Below are 23,451 nucleotides of genomic sequence, written 5' to 3' on the forward strand. Positions count from 1 at the left end.
TTTTGAGGGGTTTCCAAGTGGACTTTGGGACATTTCTGGGCATACGTAGATCTGGGTATATTCCTTTGTACTAGCGTCAGCAATCCCCCAAAGACTTCATAGCTTCCAATTTTTCTGAGGCTCATATGTGACAATTTTGATTACCATTTTTCTCATTCAGGGTGATACCCATGATGGTTTTTGAATAGTGACGTATAATAGCTAGAATTAAGATTCTGAAACCATTCCATACCCCCGATCTTCAATCCTCAACTGACGCTTTTTTTTTTTGAGACAGGATCACTATGTAGTTCTGAACTGTTTTATGTAGACCAGGCTGTCTCTGAAGTCACATAGATTCCCCAGCCTCTGCCTCCTGAGTGCCTAAGTTTAAAGGCATGTGCCACTGGAAACTGCCACTTCTTTACTCTGAGATCTTTGATAAGCATGCATTTTTACTTAATTACAGCTTAATTTTCTCATCTGTAAAATGGAAATACTAATACCAAGTTCACCAAATTAAGTAGATTGAATGAATTCAAGGGCAAAGTTTTTATACCCATAAATCTAGCCCAATTCCTGGCATTAGATGAACATTATGTAAATACAGGTTTCTCTTCCTCATTTCTTGACCACCGCGAACTCAGTTCTACTTTTCTAGCTCCAGGTTCCCATGACAACTGAGGAAGAATATCTAAACAAGATATATACATTTTGGCAACATTCAAATGTGATACCTTTCCCCCCAAGACTTTAATAAGAGTAAGTCCATACACTATTTAAGTGTAAAAAATTCAATTTTTATTATCAAACAGCCACCATGGCTAAATGAGGCCTCTAGCTCCCGCCTGTGCAAAAAAATAATGCCAGGGCCAGAGTGATGGCCAGACATCCCGTTCCTGAAATAGGAGATTATTCTAATGGGAAAAAGAAAGACCAGAGAGATCTGTACAGGACTCCTGCAAAATAATTGAAGGCAGAAGATGCCATCCATTTCCATCAGTGAACACTGAGGACTTTAAAGAGCTTCTTGGAAGTGTTTCCCCTAATGTGGAGCTAAAAGTGTCAGGAGATAGCCAGGGATCTGGGAACAAAACAGGAGTGAGCAATTCTGTATCTGGCCCTGTATTTTCCACATCTGCCTTGGGCTTCTATGAAGAGACGTTCACAGCCTCGGGAGAGGGCAGAAGTTTGACTGGAATTCCCCCCTATGTATTTAAATTTAAGAAAAATAATAAGTTTCTACCCACCCTATGTTTTGGTTAATAATCACAACTTCATGGGAATAAGATCTTCCTATATTTCTTAAGACTCTGCTAAGAGATATGTGCTTTGTGTCTAACACAAACTCAAGTAAACCCTTCAAGGCAGTGCCTCCCGTGGTCAAAACAAGTAGCTGGAGGACCCAAGCCTATGGAATTGGACACTTCAGCTGCCAAGGGTGCAAAGACAGCAAGGCAAGGGTTCCAGAGATTGATGGTAAATTTCTGATTCCTCTTGTCCCATCCTAATCACAGCCCTTCTTTCCCACGGTTGGTCTGTGTTTCAAAGGCATATGTCTGACGCTGAGGGGACATAAGAGGGACAGGGGGGTGAAGCTCTCTAGGGGGCAGACTAAGCCGACTCCTGGGCTCAGACCCTTCTGTGCCTTCAGGTGGGAGTTCCAGACAGCTAAGGGGCCGGGAAGAATGGGCAGGAATCATGCTACAGGGAGAGGTTCTGGAGTTGAGGCTATAATCCCCACCCCCAGTACAAGTCTGGGTCCGCCGAATTCCCTGCGCCTCAGTTCTCTGGCGTTCCCGGGCCAGGGCCACAGCAGCATCAAAGGAAAGACTACCCCCGTTCCTCCAAGAAGCACGAGACCCCCAAGCTCTTTCTCCAGGAGTCCCATCAAGCCTACCAGGTCTTGGACATGGGCTTGCAGGTGCTACATGGATCTTACTACACATTGCACTGGGCATCTTGGCAAACTGTGGTTTGGGGGGCACTACAGGAACAGAGCGGACCTGTTGGACCTGAACTAGTGTGGAAGCCAGACGCATGCCCACACCACCAGTTGAACCACAGGGACAAGAATACAAGTCACATGCCTCAGAACTGAGCTGTCCCTCAGCCTCCATCCCCTCTGGTTCAGATGGCTGTGGAGGGCCTTGTTCCATCTCAGAAGACTCTTCATTGACTTCTTCTGTACTGTCAACCTCCAGGAACTCTACACCTGGCTCTTCAGAGTGGGCCCCCTCTTCTAAGTGGTCACCAACAGCTCTCTTGCCTTCAGTTTCTATATCTATACTTTTTTCTTCTTTGCTGACCTCCCCTTCCTCCCCATTATAATTATCTTCTACTGGACTTCTACTATCTGCACTATGTCCTTGGTCTTCTCTTGACTGGTGGTCAGTATTCCCACTCAGTCCTTTGATCTCATCCTTGTTGTCTTTCTCAGTCTCTTGATTGGGTACCACTTCCCAGCTCTCTCCAGGAATCTGGTATTCCTGGACTGAATGCTCTGGATCCATTCCAGTTTCTACGGGGGTGTCCTCTCTTTTCTCAGCTCCTTCTTTTCTCCCAATCTCTCTTTCCTGCTTGTCTTTATCCTCTTCTCTTGTTTTCTCCGTATCTTTGGTCTCTATACTTTCAACCTCTTGACCTTTGGAATTTCCTTCCATGGTCTCTATCTCTTCACTATTCCCCTTTTCAAAACTACCCATCACCTTTTGGCTTCTTTCCCCCTCCCCTCCTTCCTCATCAGCTTCCCCAGTTTCCATCTCAGCCTCTGGAGTTGCCTCAGCATCTTCCCTGTTAGCCGATGTGCTTCCAGGCCCAGCTTCTTTGTCCTCTTCAGCTTCCCGGCACACCTGTTTCTCTTCAGCCTGTGTTGGAGGTTGTTTCCCACATCTTGCTGCCTCTTCCTCCAGACTCCCTACACCCTCCCAGTTCGTGGATCTAGGGCTCAGAAGGGGGCTCAAATCATCATAGGCACTCAGGAAGACTTCTTCCCCATTTTCTTCTTCCACATCAGGTGTGGGACCAGCAGAATCGAGGGAGCAGCAGCTAGGAGCCAGGACATACTGAGCATCGTCCAGAGACAGATCATCCAGGGGTGGCTCTACAGAGAACTCTTCCACCTGTAGGCAAAGCATTGTGTCTAAGGACCAGGTAGCCCTATCCACTCTCTAGGCTACACATTACCCAAATACCCAGCACAGCTCCTCCTTACCTGAGGCCCAACTCCCAGGAGCTCCTCCAGGTAGCCCATCCCAGGGTCATCCTCCCCAAGGGAGAAAGGTGCTGCTCCTGCTGCTCCTGCTGCTCCTGTGGCTTCTGTCTTGGCCACCTCCCTGTCCTCCACCCCCGCCCACTCAGGCTCTGAGCTGCTCAAGTCCTCTAGGAAGGAGAAGGAATCCTGCACCTCCTGGGACAAGGAGTCCTCCAGGGCAGGAGTCATGTCTGCTGGGTTTGAGTCAGCCAGGGGACCTGGGACTGATCTTGTCTCCGACTTCTCATCTGTTGGAAGAAAAGCAGTTTCAGAAATCCAAAAGTCAAGGTCAGCCCCAACACTTTCAGGTATGGGTATTCCTCACATTGATAATCTAGGGGCCCAGCACTCCTGGTATGTACTAGTCAACATGGCTCATTCTCAGACCAGAATGACTCACTAGTGATAGCTCTCTTTATTCTCACTCAAGTGCCAAGCATTGTGGGTTGTTTGTGTGTCTTTGTTTTTGAGGCAAGGTGTCACCACATAGCGCTATTTGGCCTGGACTGACTAAGTAAACCAGGCTGGCCTCAACTCACAGAGATCAAGATATCTATGCCTTCTAAATGCTGGGATTAAAAAGACATGCACCACCAGCTCTAAGCATTGATGTGTGTGTGTTTTGTTTTTTTGTTTTTTGAGACAGGGTTTCTCTGTAGCTTTGGACCCTGTCCTGGAACTAGCTCTTGTAGACCAGGCTGGCCTCGAACTCACAGAGATCCTCCTGCCTCTGCTTCCTGAGTGCTGGGATTAAAGGCATGCACCACCACTGCCTGACTGTGTTTGATATTTTTATAATTAATCTTTATATTTTCCCTAAGAATAAAATGTTATGTATAGGAGCTAGATAGATGGCTTGGTTCATAGTGAGTGTATGCAAATATGAGGACCTGTGTTTGGTTTTTTGTAAATTTATTTATTATGTATAGTGTTCTATCTGCATGTGTGCCTGCACATCTCATTACAGATGGTTGTGAGCCACCATATGGTTGTTGGGAATTGAACACAGGACCTCTGGAAGAGCAGTCAGTGCTCTTAACCTCTAAGCCATCTCTCCAGCCCCTAGGACCTGAATTTGGTCCCCTGAAAGTTGGTGTGCTCTTCTGATCCCAGTGCTAGGCAAGAGGGACGGGTCAGTCCATGGAGCTGACCACTCTAGCCTACTTGGGAAGTTCCAGGTCATTGAAATACCCTGTCACAGAAAAAAAATGTGGACATCATCTAAGAACAACACCTAAGGTGGTCCTCTGTTTCCTATATTCATGTACACACTTGCACATGCAACTCCCCTACACACAAATACCCTCCAAAAATAAAGAAATATTAATGGAGGATGTTGTGCCACACCCTTTGTTTGACACAGGTCTCCTATATCCCAGGCTGATCTCAAACTATGGAGACAGGGATGACCTCAAACTTCCATTTTTCCATCTCCACCTCTGAAGTGTTGGATTACATAAGCCTCCATACCAGGTTTATGTGGTGCTTTGTGCATGTCAGGCAAGCACTGTACCAACAGATCTACATCCCCAACTCTTCATCCTCAATTGGCATTAACGAAACTGAAGCTCAAAGCAGCTTGTCCAAGGTCATGCAGCTAATAAGTGGCACAGACAAAATCTGAAGCTCCGTCCACTTAACTATCCTATTTACCTCGACCTTATACAACCTCAGGCTTTCTCATCAGTGACACGGTGGGCATAGGAATCTGAGAATGAATCACATCCTAGCTCTTGCTTCCTAAATCAGTAGTAATTGCTGAAGATAACTTTCAGGTTCTACTGTTGTAAGAATAACAATACTCACATCTTCATGTTATGAAAAATGAGCTAATACCTGTGAAGTGTCTAATACAGCCCTCAGCATGAATTGATAAGTGATATTTAGCTCTTCATATTAATTTGCAGGGACTCTTAACAGCAACTTTTGCTCGTACCCCTACTTGTACCTTACTAAGTCCCTTATGCGTCTGGCATAGGCCCCTATTCTTGGGGGTAAATCAGTGATTTGAAGCCTGACAGAGATCTCTTCTCCATGCACTTCATATAACCTAATAATATTACTGAATCCCCAAGCCCCAAATCTAGGCAGGCAACGTAAGACTGTGTTCAAAGCCTAAGGGCTGAAGCCTCTGACCTCTGACCTTCCAATGTTACGTCCTCAGCACCACAGCTTCAACCTTAAGTTCTAGATTCCTTTCCAGCCCTGGGAAATCTCCAAGTTCTTACCTGGGGGGCCAGGGCCAGGGCCGGGGCCAGGACCTGAGGCAGGATTTGGCCTGGGCTGTAGGGCGGGACACTCAAGGCCACGGGTAAGCCTGACCAAGGAGACGTTAGAAATGATGTTTGGAGGTACACTGAGGATGGAGGTTATGTGTAGCGGGAGGTTGACGTTGTAAGGGTCTGAGATGTGGACACCGGCACAACGCTCTGCACGACTGGTACCCGACGCCCGAATAGCTGACCGCGCAGCTCGTGGAGTTCCCGGCTCAGAATTCACACTGCCCTGTGCCTCGGCCTCAGGTTCCTGTTCACCCTCTGCTGCATCCATAGAATTATTCTCCAAGCTCTCAGACATCAGTGAGCTTGACTGAGGACTACTGGGACCCACCAGTCCCTCTGGCTCTGTGGAAGAGAGAGAGGGTCAGGTATTCAGCAGCCTCAGCTCCAAAGGGTCTTGACAGCTCAGATCAGACTCAGCGGCTCTGTCTTCTTAGGTTTTAGAGGTAGGATAATTGGAAGGTACAGACCCAGCTTCCTTTTGGCTTCTACTGCAAATTATCTGCCCAGTCAACAGGTTAAAGGTCACACATACCTGATGGATCTTCTTCCCTCTCTGTAGATACAGTCACTAGGTACCACTAACACACACACACACACACACACACACAGAGAGAGAGAGAGAGAGAGAGAGAGAGAGAGAGAGAGAAAGTACAAAGAATGTACAAATGCTCATGAATATACCCAAAGATTAGATAATAGGCTCATCTATTGTAAAACTTGCCATCTATCTCCAAGACTGATATATGATTATTTGTGATTTTTATTTAAAATTACTAGATACACGTGGCCACATTTATAGACACACAAGCCTGTGCTGTAATTGTCATAGCACATACACATAGCCACACATCTGTCCTCACCATCAATGGCGCCAGCTGCAGCACTCAGTGAGTCCATGCTCTTAGCAGGCCGCAGTGTCCCCTTGTTGGCTTTTTCTTCTGAAAAAGATGAATTGCGTAGCACCAAGACCTCACACGCCCTCACCAGAGCCCCATTTCCTCATCATCCCAGACCTACCCCTGTCCTCAGCCCGCAGTGGAAGTTTACGCTTTGTCTCATTGCCAGAGCGACCCAAATTGAAGATAGATCGCCATTTCCTGACCTTCAAAGATCCCTTTCTCCTGCAGAGAATGGAGATACAATTAGGAGTGGAGTCTGGGTGACTCAGTGCAAGGGAAGAAGTCCTGGGAAGGAGGTCTTACTTGTGTTCTGCAATCTCAATGATAGTATGGTAGGGCCGGATCTGTGGTGGTCCATCGCCAGCCTGTAAGATGCTAGGCAAGTGGTAGGGAGGAGGCTTGGGCATGAGGTCCTCAGAGCTGCCTGATGCCCGGGCCCCTGGAAGTGGTTGCCATCCACTCTCCAAACCTGCACCAGCTAGGAGAACGAAAAGAATTGGCCAGCCAGTAACAGAACCAAGAAAGGAACCTCAAGTCCCCAGTCCATCCCACCCCCAATAAACTACCAAGCTAAGGATATATTCAGAGGCCCTTGGAGATAGATCCTCTCTATCCATTTCAGAAGGGTGTTCTCAAGAACAAAGAGGGTCAGGAGATCCCAAGACATTAGCCTTGTCCTCCAAGGTGGTGCTGCAGAGACTAATCTATGTGCTAGAATGCCAACAGAAGAGGCCGGCACAAGCCCTAGCTGTACTAACATTTCTTCAGTGTTCTCTGCATGTGCTCATCACGTACTGCCCTCTGTGAGAGACACAGTCTTCCTACCCACAAATGAGAAGTCTGAATGAAGTGACTTGTGAGGCTCTCTAGAGTTGATCTTAGTCAAAACCCTAAAGCAACTAAAGCTCTTCCCAGCAGAGAGTGGTGATGGGTAACGGGCAGAAAGGACACTAACCAGAGAGGGAGGCACCCCCAAAGAGCTGGTCCACATGGGTGAGGATGAACTCCACGACAATGGACTGCACACGCACCTCCATGAACGCTGCGGTCCCATTGAAGCCTGAGGCTTCTATGTCCTTAGACCTAAAGATGTGGAATTAGTCCCTCCCAGGACTCAAAACACTTTCCTATCTAAAATCGTCCTGAAAACACACACACACACACACACACACACACACACACACACACACACACGCATGCACGCACAAATGACAGACAAGGTCTCATTATGCAGCTGTGGCTGTAACTGGCCTAGAACTCTCAGTGTACACCAGACTGGCCTTGAACTCACAAAAATCCACCTGCCTCCGTCTCCCAAGTGCTAGCATTAAAGTCATGTTACAAATGCCCAACCTCTGAAATGCTCTATATCCTCTGCCCCTGGTCTTTATCTCCATATCTATCTCTTAAGCCGCAGGTATGATTCAAGTTCAAATACCACTTCCCCCAAGAAAGCCATCTGCAGTGTTCTGCCATATTCCTTGCACTGTACCACAAAAGGAAGACTGAGAATTGTTACAACTGTTATAATTAATAATGCTTTGTGCCATAATGAGTCAGAGACAGGCCAGTTCCCAAATACACTGTAAGATGTTCGCTCAGTAAATGTTAGGCAAAGACCAATATTCTCGTCCCCAGACTCCACAGCACAGTGTAAGTCTTGCTCTTCAGAGCTTCACTTGGTCTCAGTGAAGGCCCAAGTTGGTGGACTTTATACTACTTAGCCACTGCTGAACTTTCCTGTCTTGCTGGGTTTATGAGACCCCCCCAAACCCGCTCCAGTGCACCCCCACAACCACATCCACTCGAGTATATCTTGCTACCCCAAGCCTCTCAACAGCTACACACCGCTCACACATGCACTCACCTCAGCAAGTTGGGGGCCCACACAATTGCCAGATTCCGGGCATGCATGTTGGTTTGGGCACTAAATGAGGCCATGTGGACCAAGTGCCTCATAAGGAACTCCAGTGTCCTGCCGAAATCAAGAACAGAATCACCCAAAAGAACAACAAGGCAGGGGTGGGCTGACCTGAGAGCTGGGAGAGGCAAGCAAGGCTGGGGCCGTTTCTGGAGTACAGAGGGTGGAGCCCCACACACCTGTAGTTTGGGGCAGGGAGTTCCTGGAGCACATCAAGGATCTTGACCAAGCGTTCAGGCTCTAGCTGCACTGCCACTGCCTCCTAATTGGGGACAAGGGTATAAGAAGGAGACATTGACTCACAGATGACCTGCTTGCTTCTCAGAGGTCCAAATTAAACTCTCAGGAATGATCTATTGCTATGTCCCACAATGGCCCCACCTAGGTCTTCAAGGCACCATAAAGCAGTGAAAACACCTCAGGCTGAGCATGGTAGCACATGCCTATGATCCCAGCACTCTAGAGGCAGAGGCAGGAGGCAGGAAACAAGGGCTGGGATGTAACCCAGTGGTAGAGTGCTTTCCTGCCATGCACAAGAGCACTGGTTCAATCCCCAGAACCACAGAAAGCAAGCTTAGAACCTTTGGGCGCACAAATGACTACTGAATTTTTTTTTTTCGAGACAGGGTTTTCTTGTATCTTTGGAGCCTGTCCTGGAACTAGCTGTCCTCGAACTCACGATTCACCTGCCTCCCAAGTGCTGGGATTAAAAGTGTGAGCCATCACCACCTGGTTGACTGCTGGATCTTATTTATACATCGTCTTGTATAAATAAGCAACTCACTGCCATTCCCCTGCCTCAGTGTCCACCTTGGTACAGCTCTGGAGCTAGATCCTTGGAAGGCGTCTGGGAAGGTGGTCCATCCAGCCTGGTCTGGATGGACTGAGCAGGCTGCGGTTGCTACTCTGAGTCTCAGTGTTGTTGCACTCAGTAAAATGCAAGCTCTTGGCAAGTAGATGGGATTTTTCTATGTTGCCCAATCTAGGCTCAAACTCTAGGCTCCAGCTTCTGCCTCAACTTCCCAAGTAGGTTAAAACTTTACTTTAAAAGTATTACTCAAACCTTTAATCCCAGCACTTAGGAGGATCTCTGTGAGTTCAAGGCCAGCCTGGTCTACAGAGCAAGTTCCAGGACAGGCTCCAAAGCTACACAGAGAGACCCTGTCTCAAAAAACCAAAAAAAAAAAAAAAAAAAAAAAAAAAAAAAAAAACCATTACTGAAATCACAAATCAGGACACCATTTTTGTCATGCGTCTTCTTCTCCAAAGCTGTTGAAGATTTAAGATACAGTAATAGTTGTAGCTGGAGGGACATTCCTGAAAATATTTTTTTTTGTTAGGTAAACAGCATTTTTGTTCTCTTAAGTGTAGGGAAACTCTAGTCTAGGTGCTTTCCAAAGCCTCCCAGCTCTGACAGCCTGCCCTTTACCTCCCAAGTCTGACCGCTGTGCTCTGTGAGGTCTGCAGGCCTTAGGGGAAACACACCATAGGGAGAGAGTGAAGACAAGAGGGGCAGAGGCTGGCAGAGGTGGCAGGGGGTGGATGAGGTCTGGGAAGGAGAGCTCTTCTCCTCTGTCATGCTTAACTGTCACGCTCCCAGGACCGTGCCTGGCACGTTGACACACCTGGGGTGTCGAAACTGAAGCGGTGGCCCTTGAACCCTGTCTCCCACCCCCCTGCCTCTCAACTCACGGCAAATTTGTCATAGAGCCGGTAAGTGAGGAGGGGATCTGGCAGCTCTCGGAAATAGGCTTTGCACAAGGAGGAGACGCAGTGAATGTCCTGGAGATAAACGTCCCGCCGAAGGTCTGGCTTCCGCTCTGCCTCGAACTCCTGCCTGGGGAGGTGCAGAGTGGTCAGGTGTGGTACAGGTCAGACGGGGGATATGTAGGGAGAAGTAGGACCCATAGAGGTCAGCTGCAGGCAGGGTCATGCTCCAACATGGGTGAGACTTGGAGGGAGAATGCTGGAATGTACGCATATTCACATGTATACACATTACATATGTCCACTGGAGTATTTACATATATTTTCTATGTATGTCAGGAAATATTAAGAACTGCATATGTGGATATGTAGATGTGAAATTAAAGATGAGTAGAGACAGGTAAGTGGATCTGCGCATGACTAACTAGGGATCTATGATTAGCAGCAAAGAGATTATATATCGGACTCAGTAGACATGGGCGATGGACCTAAATGTGTCTCTCCTTTTTCCTTTTCTTTTTTTGAGAAAGGGTCCTGCTATATAGTTCTTGGGTGGCCTGGAACTCAATATATAGACCAAGTTGACCTCTGACTCACAAAGATCCATCTGCCTCTGCCTCCTGCATGCTGGCATTCAAAAACATATGCCACTTTGCCTAGCCTGGGTGTAATACTTAAACCAAACATGTTGTCTTCAAGATCTTGATTTGATTAGCTAGCAGGTGCTCAGATATGGCACCCAAAGTGCCAACAACCAAACAGACAGATAAATTAATGACACGAATTCTCCTGAGACAGGAAGATTTCCGTGAATTTGAGATTAGCCTATGCTATGTAATAAATTCTAGGCCAGTCTAAGTTACAGAGTAAGACTGGAAGGAATAAAAAGAGAGAACAAGACAAGGGGCTAGGGAAACACCTCAGTTGATAAAGTGCTTGCCGCATAAGCTTAAGCATCTGAGTTCGGATCCCCAGCACTATTAGGAAAAGCCAGGTAAGGCAACAGCGACCTGTAAGATCAGCGCTGGGGAATCCCAGGAGCTTGCTGGCCATTCTGTCTAGCCAAATCTGAAAGCTTCGAGTTCAGCAAGATACCCTGACTCAAACAACAACAACAACAACATTAATAATAACAAAAACGTAGAGAGGACTGGAAAGATGCTCAGCGGTTAAGAGCACTAGCTGCTCTTCCAAAAGACCAAGATTCCGTTCCCAGCATCCATATGGTGCCCCACAGTCGTTTGTAACTCCAGTTCTGGGCCTCATCTGGCCTCTCTGGGCACCAGGCACACACGTTGTACATAGGCATACAAGCAGGCAGAATACCATGCACATAAAATAAAGATATTTTAATAAAAATAAATTCATTTTTAAAATTAGGCAATTGAGGAAAACAGGCAACATTGACCTCTGGCCTCCACACAAACGCACATAACCACATATACATGCATATGTCATCCACAATAGAAGAAAAGAAAAGGAACGTTTATGTATCAAAGGACACTATCAATAAAAAGAACCCTGGGTTCAAAATCCCCGCTACCACAAAGAAGAAGAGGAAGAGAACAACCCACAAACCACAGATGGGGAGGGGAAAATACTGCTCATCATACATCTGATTATAACCTAGTACTCAGCCAGGCCGTGATGATGCGCTTTAATCCCAGCACTCAGAAGGCAGAGGCAGGTGGATCTCTGTGCATTCAAAGCCCGCCTGATCTACAGAGTGAGTTCCAGGACAGCTAGGGCTACCCAGTGTAACCCTGTCTCAAAAAAAAAAAACTTTGATATTCAGAACATATAATTTATTACAACTCAATGATTTAAAAAAAATTAAGCAGTAGCATAAGATTTGAATAGGTGTTTCCCAAAAGGAAGGCACGAAAGGTGTTCAACTTCATCTGTAGCTGGGGAGATGCACACATAAATCACAATGACATATCATACACACCCACTAGGATGACTACAATCAGAAAGACAGTAACAAATGTTGCCAGTGCTGTGGAGAAACTGGAGTCTTCATATATGGCTGGCAGACATGTAAGTGATACACTGTTGTATTAAACAGTTTGGCAGTTACTTTGAAAAGTTCAGCACGCAGTTGCCATATGGCCCAGCCATTCCACTCAGGTATACATTCGTAATACCTGAGATACAGCCATGAAAACTTGCACATGTTTGTAGTAAAAATTATTTATAATAGCCCAAGGTGGAAACAACCTGGAGAGCCATCAACTGCTAAAAGGATAGAAAAAAAAATGTGTAGCCACGCTGGAGAACTGTATTCATCTACAGAAAACAATAAAATACTAGTACATGCCACAGCATGCATGAACCTTAAAAGGACTCAGAGTGAAGAGACAGACTTATGAAAACATGCATTGTATTGTTACTGTTTATGAGATGTCAGAAGAGACAGATATACACAGACAGAAAGTCAAGTTAGGCGAAGGGGAGATGTCGAGAGGATGGTGACATGTTCTGGAGTTAATGGTAATGATTGCGGTGTTGTGATTACACTAGACATAACTGATACAAACATTTTTAAATGGTGAATTTTATAGTATGCAAATAATGCGTATGTGCATGCGTGTATGTATGTGTGTTTTAAAAGCAGACTACATATGTGGGAACGGGGAGAGTATGTGTGCTGGGGGAGTGAGCTTGGGGTCCCCACCTTGCCTGACCAGACTTAAGAGCCTGTCCCTGGAATAGCACCTAACCTCTGTGCTTCCTTCTCCCACTTTCCCCTACCCCTCTCCCAGCTCTCCCCAGCAGCTTTTACCATGACTGTCTGGCCCACGGAGCCCATCCACTCTGTCTGACTCACCGGAGCTTCTGGATGTTAGAGGAGACCCCTGAGAGGCGGTAGATCCCATCCACCACTCCATACTCTTGCACGAACTCTGCACAGCTCCTTAGCACCTGGGGTACTGGGGACACAGATGGGCAGAGAAAAGAAAATCTGAAAAGCTAGCAACTGTAAGGGGTCTGAGAAATGGAGGATCATGGAAGAGGGTTCACCAAGATTAAGGGCAAAGCTTGTGAAATAAAAAACTCATTAGGAAGATTCTTACAGGTGATCAGACCCAACTCAACTATCTTTGTATAATATTTTTATCCCATAGTTCTTAAGTCTCAGCATAAATCCCTGTACTAAAGAGAAATTCACTGCTCCTTAATATTAACCCTCTTTGTTCTATCTCTTTTTCAAAGATAAAGATTATTTAAGAATTAGGTGTATGTGTCTGCTCAAGGGAATTTGCATATAGTGCTGGTGTCTGCAGAGGCCAGAGACAGCAAATATCCCTGTAGCTGGAATTGTAGGGGCTTGTGAGGTGCCTAACATGGGTGCTGGGAACTGAATTCGGATCTCTGCAAGAGCAGCAAGTGCTTTTAAACACTGAGCCATCTCTTGAGCCCCAGCTCTGTAACAGGCTTTATTTTGGCCACCAACCAGCCTCCAAATCATGACACAGAGACTTAGCACTAGTTATGAATGCTCAGCCTTATCTTATGCTTGTCCCATTAGCTCTTATTACTAAATTTAATCCATTTCTCTTCATCTACATTTTGCCTCAGGGCTTTTTACCTTTCTTTTATTCTGTATGTCCTACTCCGTGTCTGGCTGTCTGGCTGGCAGCTACCTGTCTGGCTGGCCCTGGGTGTCTTCCTCTTTCTCTCCCTCGTTCACTCTTCTTTCTCTCTTTCCTCTCCTTCTACTTATTCTCTCTGCCCACCAGCCCTGCCTATCCCTCTACTGCCTAGCTATTGGCTGTTTAGTTTTTTATTAGGCCAATCAGGCACCTTTAGGCAGTCAAGGTGAAACAGCAACACATCTTTACATCCCAGAACAAATGCAGCAGAAACAAATGTAACACATCTTTACATAGTTAAACAAATACAGCATAAACAAATATTAACACATCTCTGCCTGGCTAAACTAATATTCCATAATACCTCTGTTTGTTCATTTGTTTGCTTTGAGACAGGGCCTCATGGATCTTGGGCTGGCCTTCAGCTTGCTGTATAGTCCAGGAAGACCTTGAATTTCTGATCCTCCAGCCTCTACTTCCTGAGTACTGGGATTACAGGTGTGTCCACCACATTCAATTTGTTTATTTGTTTTTGAGAGTCTTACCTAACCCAAGATGACTTGAATTTGATGTGTAGTTGAAGGTGACTTCAAATTCCTGATCCTACTGCTTCTGCTTCCTGAATATGGAGATTATAAGCATGTGCCCCCATACTTGGTCTATGTGATACTGGGATCAAACATAAGGCCAGGCAGTGGTGGCGCATGCCTTTAGTCCCAGCACTTCAGGAGGCAGAGGCAGGCAGATCTCTGTGAGTTCGAGGCCAACCTGGTCTACAAGAGCTAGTTCTAGGACAGGCTCCAAAAGTTACAGAGAAACCCTGTCTCAAAAAAAAAAAAGCAAGCATATGGCCTATGCATGCTAGGCAAGCACTTATGATATATACTCAGTATTTATCTTATTATTTTAGATTTTCACAGAAAATGATAGACTAAGGTTGCAGAACAACAAATCATTTACAATAACCTTACATTCTATTTTAACAGTTTATAGATATTTAACAGCTTATATATAAATCCAGTTGACAAAAACCTTAAAAGTTAAAGATAAAAAATTAAGGTAGGCATAGTGGTGCATGCCTTTAATCCCAGCACTTGGGAGGCAGAGGCAGGCAGATCTCTGTGAGTTCGAGGCCAGCCTGGTCTACAAGTGCTAGCTCCAGGACAGGCTCCAAAGATACAGAGAAACCCTGTCTCAATAAACAAAACAAAACAAAACAAAAAACCAAAAAAAAACCCACTATTCGTATTATAAAATACAAATAAAATTATTAGGCCAAATCACAACATAAAATGGAGAAGTAAGATAAATGGTAACTGTTTTGTTTTTTTTTTTTTTTTTTTAAGACAAGAGTTTCTCTGTGTAGCCCTGGGCCTCCTGAGTGCTGAAATTAAGGCATGTGTCATCAATGCCTGACTAAATCAATAGCATCTCATTAATAGTGTGCGTGCGCATGTGCTTAGGAGTGCAGAAGCATCCGAGATCCCTAAGGGGCTAGAATTACAGGTGATTGTGAGCTGCCCAACATGAGTACTGGGAACCAAACCCTGGCCTCTGCAAGAGCAGTTTGTGTTCTTATGCTGAGCCATCCCTCCTGCCCCGCCTTCAGCTGTCAGAGCTGTAGTTACAGGAAGAACAGGCCCGCAGCTTTGGAACTGAAACTTCTCTTTGTCATCAGTCATTACCCCAGATTTTTTTTCCCAAAGTTTCTCTGTGTAGCCCTGTATGCCCTGGAACTTGCTCTGTAGACCAGGGTGGCCTCGCGTTCATAGAGATCCACCTGCCTCCGGTTCCCGAGAGCTGGGATTAAAGGCTTGTGCCACCACCCCGCGACATACCCCAGAATTTTTTAAGGGAACAGGAATTCTGTGGGGCAGACAAGGCAAAGTAAAAGGCTGGCACCCAAATTGCATTTATGTAACACTCTATCAGCCATGAACAAATGAACCCCAGTTATCCCAGCTGAAATGGAACGCAGCTGAAGGCGTTTAGCTCCAGGCACTTTCTCTGGTAAGAAAACTTGCAGTTACTCAGTTTGGCATTGGAAAGTACCACGCCTGATCACGTGGTCAGGCATAAAAGGAGAGTACCGGCTTCCACAAGTTGTCCTTTGACTTTCACATGCCCTTCATGGCACATGTGTGTCCACACAATATACAAACAGAATAATAAACCTTTTTTTAAGTGCAAAAAATTATATTATCTCTCCTGACCTTGGGCTAATACTGTGCTATTAGACTAATCTCCTTAAAGATTATCGTGGTATTTCTCATGTTATCTTGATAGAGTAGCAGTTGTGATAGAGTCTCAAAGTATTGAATCCCATATAGAAAGCCGTGCTAGCTGGGTGGTGGTGGGGCACGCCTTTAATCCCAACACTTGGGAGGCAGAGGCAGGTGGATCTCTGTAAGTTCAAGATCAACCTGGTCTACAAGAGCTAGTTCCAGGACAGGCTCCAAAGCTGCAAGAGAAACCCTGTCGCAAAAAAACAAAAATAAATAAGAAAGAAAGACAGACAGACAGACAGACAGAAAGAAAGAAAGGCAGACAGACAGACAGAAAGAAAGAGAAAGAAAGCCATGCAGCCAGGCGGTGGTGGCCCATGTCTTTGACCCCAGCACTCAGGAGGCAGAGGCAGGCAGATCTCCCTTAGTTCGAAGTCAGCCTGGTCTACAGAGCAAGTTGCAGGACAGCCAAGGCTACACCAAGAAACCATGCCTCAAAAAAAAAAAAAAAAAAGAAAAAGAAAAATGAAAGCCATGCAGACAAAGATAGCTGTGAGTGCAACCTAACTCAAACCTATAAACTACGCCCCTTCTACACTTTAATCCTAGGCTACAGAAACACCCAGCCTACCCTACCCAAGTACCCAGTGCTTATCTTTAAGACACAGAATAAAATATGAGCTCTTCAGCCTGGGATAGAAGACCTTCACAACCCAAGTCCTGACAAACTCTATGACTGAGCCCTTTGCTAATCCATAAGCAAGCCTGGGTACCATTCTTCAGTGATGTGGCTTGGACATGATTTTTCTCTCAAAGGTTTGTGTGCTGGAAGCCTCTCAGAGTGGTGGTGTTGAGATGGGACACAATCAATAAGGTGGGACCTAGTGAGAGATAATCAAGTCATGGGACTCTCTCCTCATGAAAGAATTATTACTGTCTCTTGGATTTTGTGGGGGTTTGCCTGGTTTTTATGTTTGTTTTTTGAGGCAGGGTTTCTGTGTGTAACAGCCCTAGCTGTTATGGAACTAGCTTTGTAGACCAGGCTGGCCTCAAGCTCACAAAGATCCGCCTGCTTCTGCCTCCCAAGTGTTGGGATTAAAGACAAGCACCACCACCACCACCTGGCCTGGCTTTTTTTTTTAATGTGTGTATGTTCTTGTTTGAGAGATGGTCTTTATTACTAGCTCAGACAGGCCTTTGAAGATGCCCCTATACCTTTCAAGTACTGGGATTATAAAAGTGTGCCACCAAGGTTTACAATGCTACCTCTTTGGGGTGGAGTGGGTCTTTCACGACTGGATCAGAGAGTGGGTTATCAAAAGCAATGCCACTCCATGCTCCTGGTCCCTTCCGTATGCAGATAGTTTTCTTTCCACCTCACCATATTGTGACATATCCAGGCGTCCCTTGCCAGTATGCTGGCATAAGCTCTCTGAAAACCTCAGCCACTGTAGTCATGAGCAAAATCAACTTCTCCATAATTTCTCCATTTGAGCTGTTTTGCTGGAGCAACCCAGAACTGACGAAGGCACTTGTTTTATTCTCCTGTCTGGGAATATACCTTCCCCTCCAATTGCCTGGTAAACTGTTACTCAAAACATCTCAAGCATAGCCTCCTAGCTGGGCAGAGTAGCACATGCTTATAGTCCTAGCTCCTTGGGAAGACAGGAGAATCACTGTAGCACAGGAATTCAGAGCTAATGTACAACATAATGATATCATCTTAAAAAAACAAATCAAAACAAAAAAAAAAAAACCTTAACTAAACTAAACGAACTAAACCAGGGCTGGAGAGGTGGTTCAGCGATTAAGAGTGTTTTCTGGAAAGCAAGAGTTCTGGAATTCAGGTCCCCAGAATCCATGTGAATTCATGTAAATGGGTTGCAATTCTGTCCTCACAAAGTGGAGATAGGAGATGCCCCAGAGCAATAAGGGTGGTGGTACGGCCATATCAGCAAACTGTGGGCTTGACTGAGAGACCCTGACAAAAATAATCTGCTGGGGAGTGATGGAGAATGAGCCCAAATATTAACCTCAAATAGCCACACACATGTATCCACACACACAAGAATAATATAAAAAGGGTTCAAGATTCTGAACCCTTTGTATGTATATGTGTGTGTGTATATATACATATGTGTGTGTATATATATATTACATTCCTTTGCTCATCTCACTATTTTATATATATATATATATATATATATATATATATATATATATATATATATATGTGAGCATCTTGTACATGCACCTTATGTATGCAGGTACCTGAGGATTCCAGAAGAGGGCGTCAGATTAAGGTGGAACTGGAGTTACAGGCAGTTGTGAGCTACACTATGTGGGTGCTGAGAACTAATCCCAGGTCCTCTGCAAGAGCAGCAAATGCTCTTAACTACTGAGCCATCTCTCCAGCCCCCAATCTTACAGTACTTACTACACTTTATTGTAAGTGGTTGTATCTATACCTCCTGACAAATGGTACTCTCTCGTCAGAGAATCGTATCTCTCACTGTGGTGAAACACGAGGTATTCAAATGTTTGTTAGATTACACAATGAATTAATTCAGAATTACGTCTGAATCACTAAAGTCCCTTAGAGATTTGATAAAGAACATTGCCTTTGACAGAGCGCTGAGTCCTGTTGACTGGAAGTCACCAGAGAAGTTCCTTGCATTTATTGGTGTCAGGGAAAGTTGTGTTTCTTCTCAGCTACCTAAATTTTGTTCCCTAAAAGGCTTGTGAGTTTCATATGACTTTAACTACTATGCAGTTTAAGGCCCACCCCTAGCAGCCACATAGAACTATCTGACATGCATTTCTGGGTCCTACTCTTCTTAATTTCTATTCAGTTCAGTTCCTCAGTCATTTATTTGTTCGTTGTGTTGCCTCTCAGAAGTCAACCCAAGCTTTTTGTTTGAGGTTTGTTGGTTTCATTTTTTGAGATGGGCGTTTCTTTGTTTAACAGTCCTGACCATCCTGGAACACAGAGAGCCAGCTGCCTTCCCAAGCTTTTTGTGGAGCAAATACGACAGAAAAGCAGGACGAAGGGTATAGATAATAATCCCACCAATCACTGGTTTTCATCTTTCTTCCTGTGACCTGGTTTTCAGATCCTTTGACTTTTTGCTCATAACCGGAACTTGGGTAAAACAAGAAAAGCATGGAGGGTTAAAAAAAAATTTAAGGAAGTCTTTGCTTTCAGGGTTGTGCATGAGTTAATCCTTAGAACGAGGGACCCAGGACATTTGCACAATGTCCCTGGAGTGAGTGGTTCCTAAAATTTGGGCTCTTGTCACCTTCCTCACCTCACTCCAGTCTAGCCTTGTGGATTACTGTTCATGCCTTCAGGTCCTGCTCTCGCTTTTCCGTGGTCCACCGTCCTTAGTTCTCAGCACTAAAAGAAGAGGTGAGGCTGCCCTGCTTGGTGAAGCTGCTGCTCTGCCGTTGGGTGCCAAATGCTGCGTCCATTCTTTTGGCCATGCTATAGCTCTACTGATTCACAAATAGGCTGCCAACTGGGTCCGGTTAGTGCACACTTGTAATCCCAGCTACATAGCGAGACTGCACCTCAAACATCAATCTCCCTCTCTCCTCTAAATTCCTAGGTTTCATCTAAACCAGGTTTTCCTGCCCTATTTTTCTCAGTTGATTTTGAACCTCTGGAGTAGGACTTTACAGAGATGGAAGGGCTGAAGGAGCCTGAGTCATAAAGGAAATGGGTCTAAAGATAACAGGGTCAGAGAGTTGGTGGAGCTGCAGATATACATCAGAGAAATGAAGTCAGAGACAAGACGATGGAATCTAGAGACAAGATTGGGGTGATGGAGTCAACACGGTGCAGAGGATATGGGTGGAGTCAAAGAAGGACCAACAATGAATCAGAAACCGAAGCAAGTTGTCAAAGTGTATGTAGGGCTCGGGGATAGGGAAAGATCCATTTAGGGGAGAAGAGTTAGGGAAGAGGTCTAAAGTCAAGCAAGGGTGTGGGGGTAGAGAAAACTAAGATGACCGAGGAGAATCATACACCAGAAGCAGATGGATCTCATCTACATAGACCTTCAATTTCTTGCTGGATCTTGAGCTAAAGAGAGAAGCTGCAATCAACCAGCCTCACTCATCCCTAACACCTTCCACCTTTCTGTACCAGGATGTTTTGGATCAGGGGAGGGGCTCTCACTGATACCTGAGATACCCAAGTGTCATCTCTCAAGTCTGGAGCGCAGGTGAAGTTTTGGTAAGGTGAGAAGTTAATTCTCACCTGCTCTGGATTTACCTGCAACCAGGAGCCACTGGCCTTTCATTATCCCTGGATCTCTAGAAAGAAACCTTTCACCAGCTGGGAATGGTGGCCCTGAGAATCACAGAAGGGGAGTCTGGGCTGTCTGTGGGGGGTGGGAATCACAGGGAAGGGCTGAACCAGGATAAGGAGGCTGAACTGAGGGTTTACCAGGAACTACAAGAACATCATCCCCAATGAAGTCCAATGAAGATGTATGGCTCTCTGTTGGGAATCATTATCTAGTGCTGGCTAGGTGGCTCCTCAGCTAAGAGAATTGACTGTTCTTCCAGAGCATCTGTGGCAGCTACCGAACGGAACTCCAGTTCCAATGAGAATCTGATGCCCTCTTCTGGCCTCCATAGGCACTGCACACATGTAATACACACACATACCCACAGACAAACTCATGCCTATAAAATTAAAAAATATCTCAAAACTTAAAAAGGAAATCCTTTAGTGCTGGTAAGATGGCTCAGGAGGTAAAAGATGCTGCCACCAAGCCTGAAAACCTGCTGCCACCAAGCCTGAAAACCTCAGTTCAACCTCAGTTCATCCCTGGGACCTGCTTCCAAAAGTTGCTGTCTGACTTCCACATATGCACCGTGGTAGATGTGGACACAAACACACATACACGCACTGATATTAATACTACTAATAAATATAGCCTGTCAGGCGGTGGTGGCGCACACCTTTAATCCCAGAACTCGAAAGGCAGAGGCAGTCGGATATCTCTGAGTTTGAGGCCAGCCTGGTTTATAGAGCCAGTTTCTGGACAGCCAGGGCTACACAGAGAAACCCTGTCTCGAAAAACAACAACAACAACAACAGACAGCCTGTGAGGTGGTACAGTGGATGAAGGTACTTGCCACCAAACCTGGTGACTTGTGTTTGATGTCTGGGATCCACAAGATGAAAGGAGAAAACTGATTCACTCAGGTTGTCCTCTGACCTCCATACCTGCAATTTGCACCTTTCCAACATGCATACGAAATATATAAGTAAACGGTGTGATACTTTTTGTAAAAGAATCATTATGGCCAGTGGAATGATAATAAAGGAGCCAGGTGTGCTCAGAGAGAATAGGAAAGGCACAGAAAAGTCCACCTCGGCTGTAAACACTCTTTCTTGGGGCCTGGACTTTCCCTTAATGGAGGCTGGTAGGGATGGGGCCCTCTGATGGAGGAGAAAAGGGGAAGGAGGTGTCTGGGGACACAAGGGCGGGGCTAAGAGCAGGAAATGAGCTGGGAACCACCATCGCCCTCCCTTCTCTGCAGGCACCACAACCAGAGAAGGGGACAAAGAGGAAATGACAGATTGGGGTGGGGTGGAAGGGGGGGCAGAATCATGCCCTTTTTTGTAAGTCGCTCAGTGTGCTGAAAACAAGCTGGCCAGTATAGTCAAGATAGCTCAATTTCAAATCAAATAAGACATGGTTCTGAGCGCATGCTAGGCAGAGCACTGAGCCAGGGCTTGTCCCTGGGTAGGCTGGCTTTCCAAGGCCACTGCATGGTAAGCCAGGCAAGGAACCGAGGCAGCTCCAGACAGTGCCCACACCTATTTTTATTGCAGCTTCTACCCCCAGCTTCAAACCAGGGCTTGAGCCATCTCCTTCACTTTTCTGTGATGCCTACATCAGCAGCTTCTCCCCTTGCCTTCTACTGCAAAGCTGTTTCTTTTTTGCAAGCAGTCTAAAGAAGACGGTCTCTCCTTCCCCCACACCCTCCCGCGGCCCAGCAAAGGTGCAGAAGGGCCAGGTCCTTGTCCCTTGGTCCTGTTCTCCAGCTAGGATGCCTCCCTCCACTCTCCGCAAGATATGTCCTCAGACCCACTGGGCCCATTCCCACCTCCATTTATTTTTCTAAATAAATGGATCCCTTTAGCCACTCTCCTGACATAGGACCTCTGTTCCTAGCCTCTGTCCCCATCTCGTCTCCTCACCGGATTCGTCGGCATCTCTAGACTTCATAAATATCACCATCCCCCACTTCATGTCCCCTTAGAGTTCTTATCCTCACGCTCTCAGAGACCTGCCCCACAACTATTACAGAAGCAAACCTCTCTGCCTCCTCTGAGCCAGATTTCCTGTCTTTCCTGGGCACAGGTCTCATGGATGGTGATCCTGGGCCACAGGGCCCTAGGAGTTGATTCTTCCCAACAGATCAAATCAAGCCAGAGAAGACAAGCTCAGTGCCTGTGTGCCAGTCCACCCACCCATTTAGCTGCCCCTTGCTCCTGTTGGCCTCCTTACCGTCTTGTCCTGAGTGCTGTAGGTGCTCCTGTAAGTCGCACCCAAACACTCGTTCCTTGGAGTAGCCCTTCTTCTTTACTTTCTGCCGAGACTTCATGGCCAGTGCACCCAGGATCGCGGCCCCACCACTTCTGTTCCCCAAGACCTTTGACCTACCAGTCCCCCATGGAATCCCAGTCAGTAGTTGGGTTTGGCCCAGCCCTAGAGGGGCAGGGCTCCAAACTGGAGGTGGAGGGTGGCTTGGGCAACGGACAGCAGCACTTGCCTAGGGGGCCCACTCGGGGCCACACGGAAGTGGATATGGAAGAGGAAGCTACCAGAACCCTGGCATGAAGCTGTATCTCGTGGCCAAGCTGAGCCCTGGCCCTTCTCGCACTGTGAAGCTCTAGGGGGGCAGGAAGCTGTGCAGCTCCTCAAACCCGCTTCCTGTTAGAGCATCTTTGCAACCACAGGGCCTGCGGTGGGGGAGGTAGCTGACATTCACATCCTCATCATTGCTGGGACTTCGTCTATTGGTCACAAAGGGAGGTGATGTCAGAACGCTTGGGTGGAGTAATGGTGCCTGGGGTGTGAGCAGGTGGTTGGCATTTCCAGAGACCCAAATTCAGAAAGGACCAGGCAGAATGTACTCAGGATGGGGGATGCCTCTGCTGGCTTTGTCATCGTGGTCAAGCCACGTTTCTTCACTGAGCCTCGGTTGCCATACCTTTGAAGATGAGGACGCAGACCAGCTGCCTTTCGAGTTTCAGTTTCTTTGTAGAAGAGTACATGGCTGTCCACCCCATACAGCTGTTGGAAGTTTCCAGCACAGTCAAATTCGAAACACTTTGCACACTAAGGCACTGGCTTCCCCTAACGGAGGTCACGTCCACACTCTCCTACCTGAGGGCACTCGGAAATGGCTAAAAGGGTTTTGAAAGCCATTTGTTCCTTCTTAGCTGCAAGTCTCTGGGTCCTCACCCTGCCCAGGAGCAAGGGAAGACATTGAGGTGGCACTTGTGACTTACCCAGGGCAAGGGGCAAGACAGGAATCAGACAGAAAAGATTTTATCTGTTTAT

General features: G+C 46.3%; 1 protein-coding gene across 1 annotated transcript; it reads right to left on the minus strand.

Moving 5' to 3' along the window:
- Nucleotides 1–819: 819 nt before the first annotated feature.
- On the minus strand, nucleotides 820–22,762 carry Arhgap30 (Rho GTPase activating protein 30). The gene is made up of 12 exons (XM_038349082.1): nucleotides 22,393–22,762; nucleotides 12,872–12,974; nucleotides 10,027–10,171; nucleotides 8,514–8,596; nucleotides 8,281–8,388; nucleotides 7,369–7,496; nucleotides 6,717–6,891; nucleotides 6,532–6,635; nucleotides 6,375–6,452; nucleotides 5,461–5,856; nucleotides 3,194–3,480; nucleotides 820–3,101 (listed from the first exon to the last, which is right to left on the minus strand). Exons 1-12 carry the CDS (start codon nucleotides 22,487–22,489, stop codon nucleotides 1,491–1,493), a joined length of 3,315 nt encoding a protein of 1,104 aa, XP_038205010.1. The 5' UTR covers nucleotides 22,490–22,762; the 3' UTR covers nucleotides 820–1,490.
- Between the last annotated feature and the right edge of the window lie 689 nt (nucleotides 22,763–23,451).

Source organism: Arvicola amphibius, chromosome 12 (assembly GCF_903992535.2).
Source record: "Arvicola amphibius chromosome 12, mArvAmp1.2, whole genome shotgun sequence".
Taxonomy (NCBI): domain Eukaryota; kingdom Metazoa; phylum Chordata; class Mammalia; order Rodentia; family Cricetidae; genus Arvicola; species Arvicola amphibius.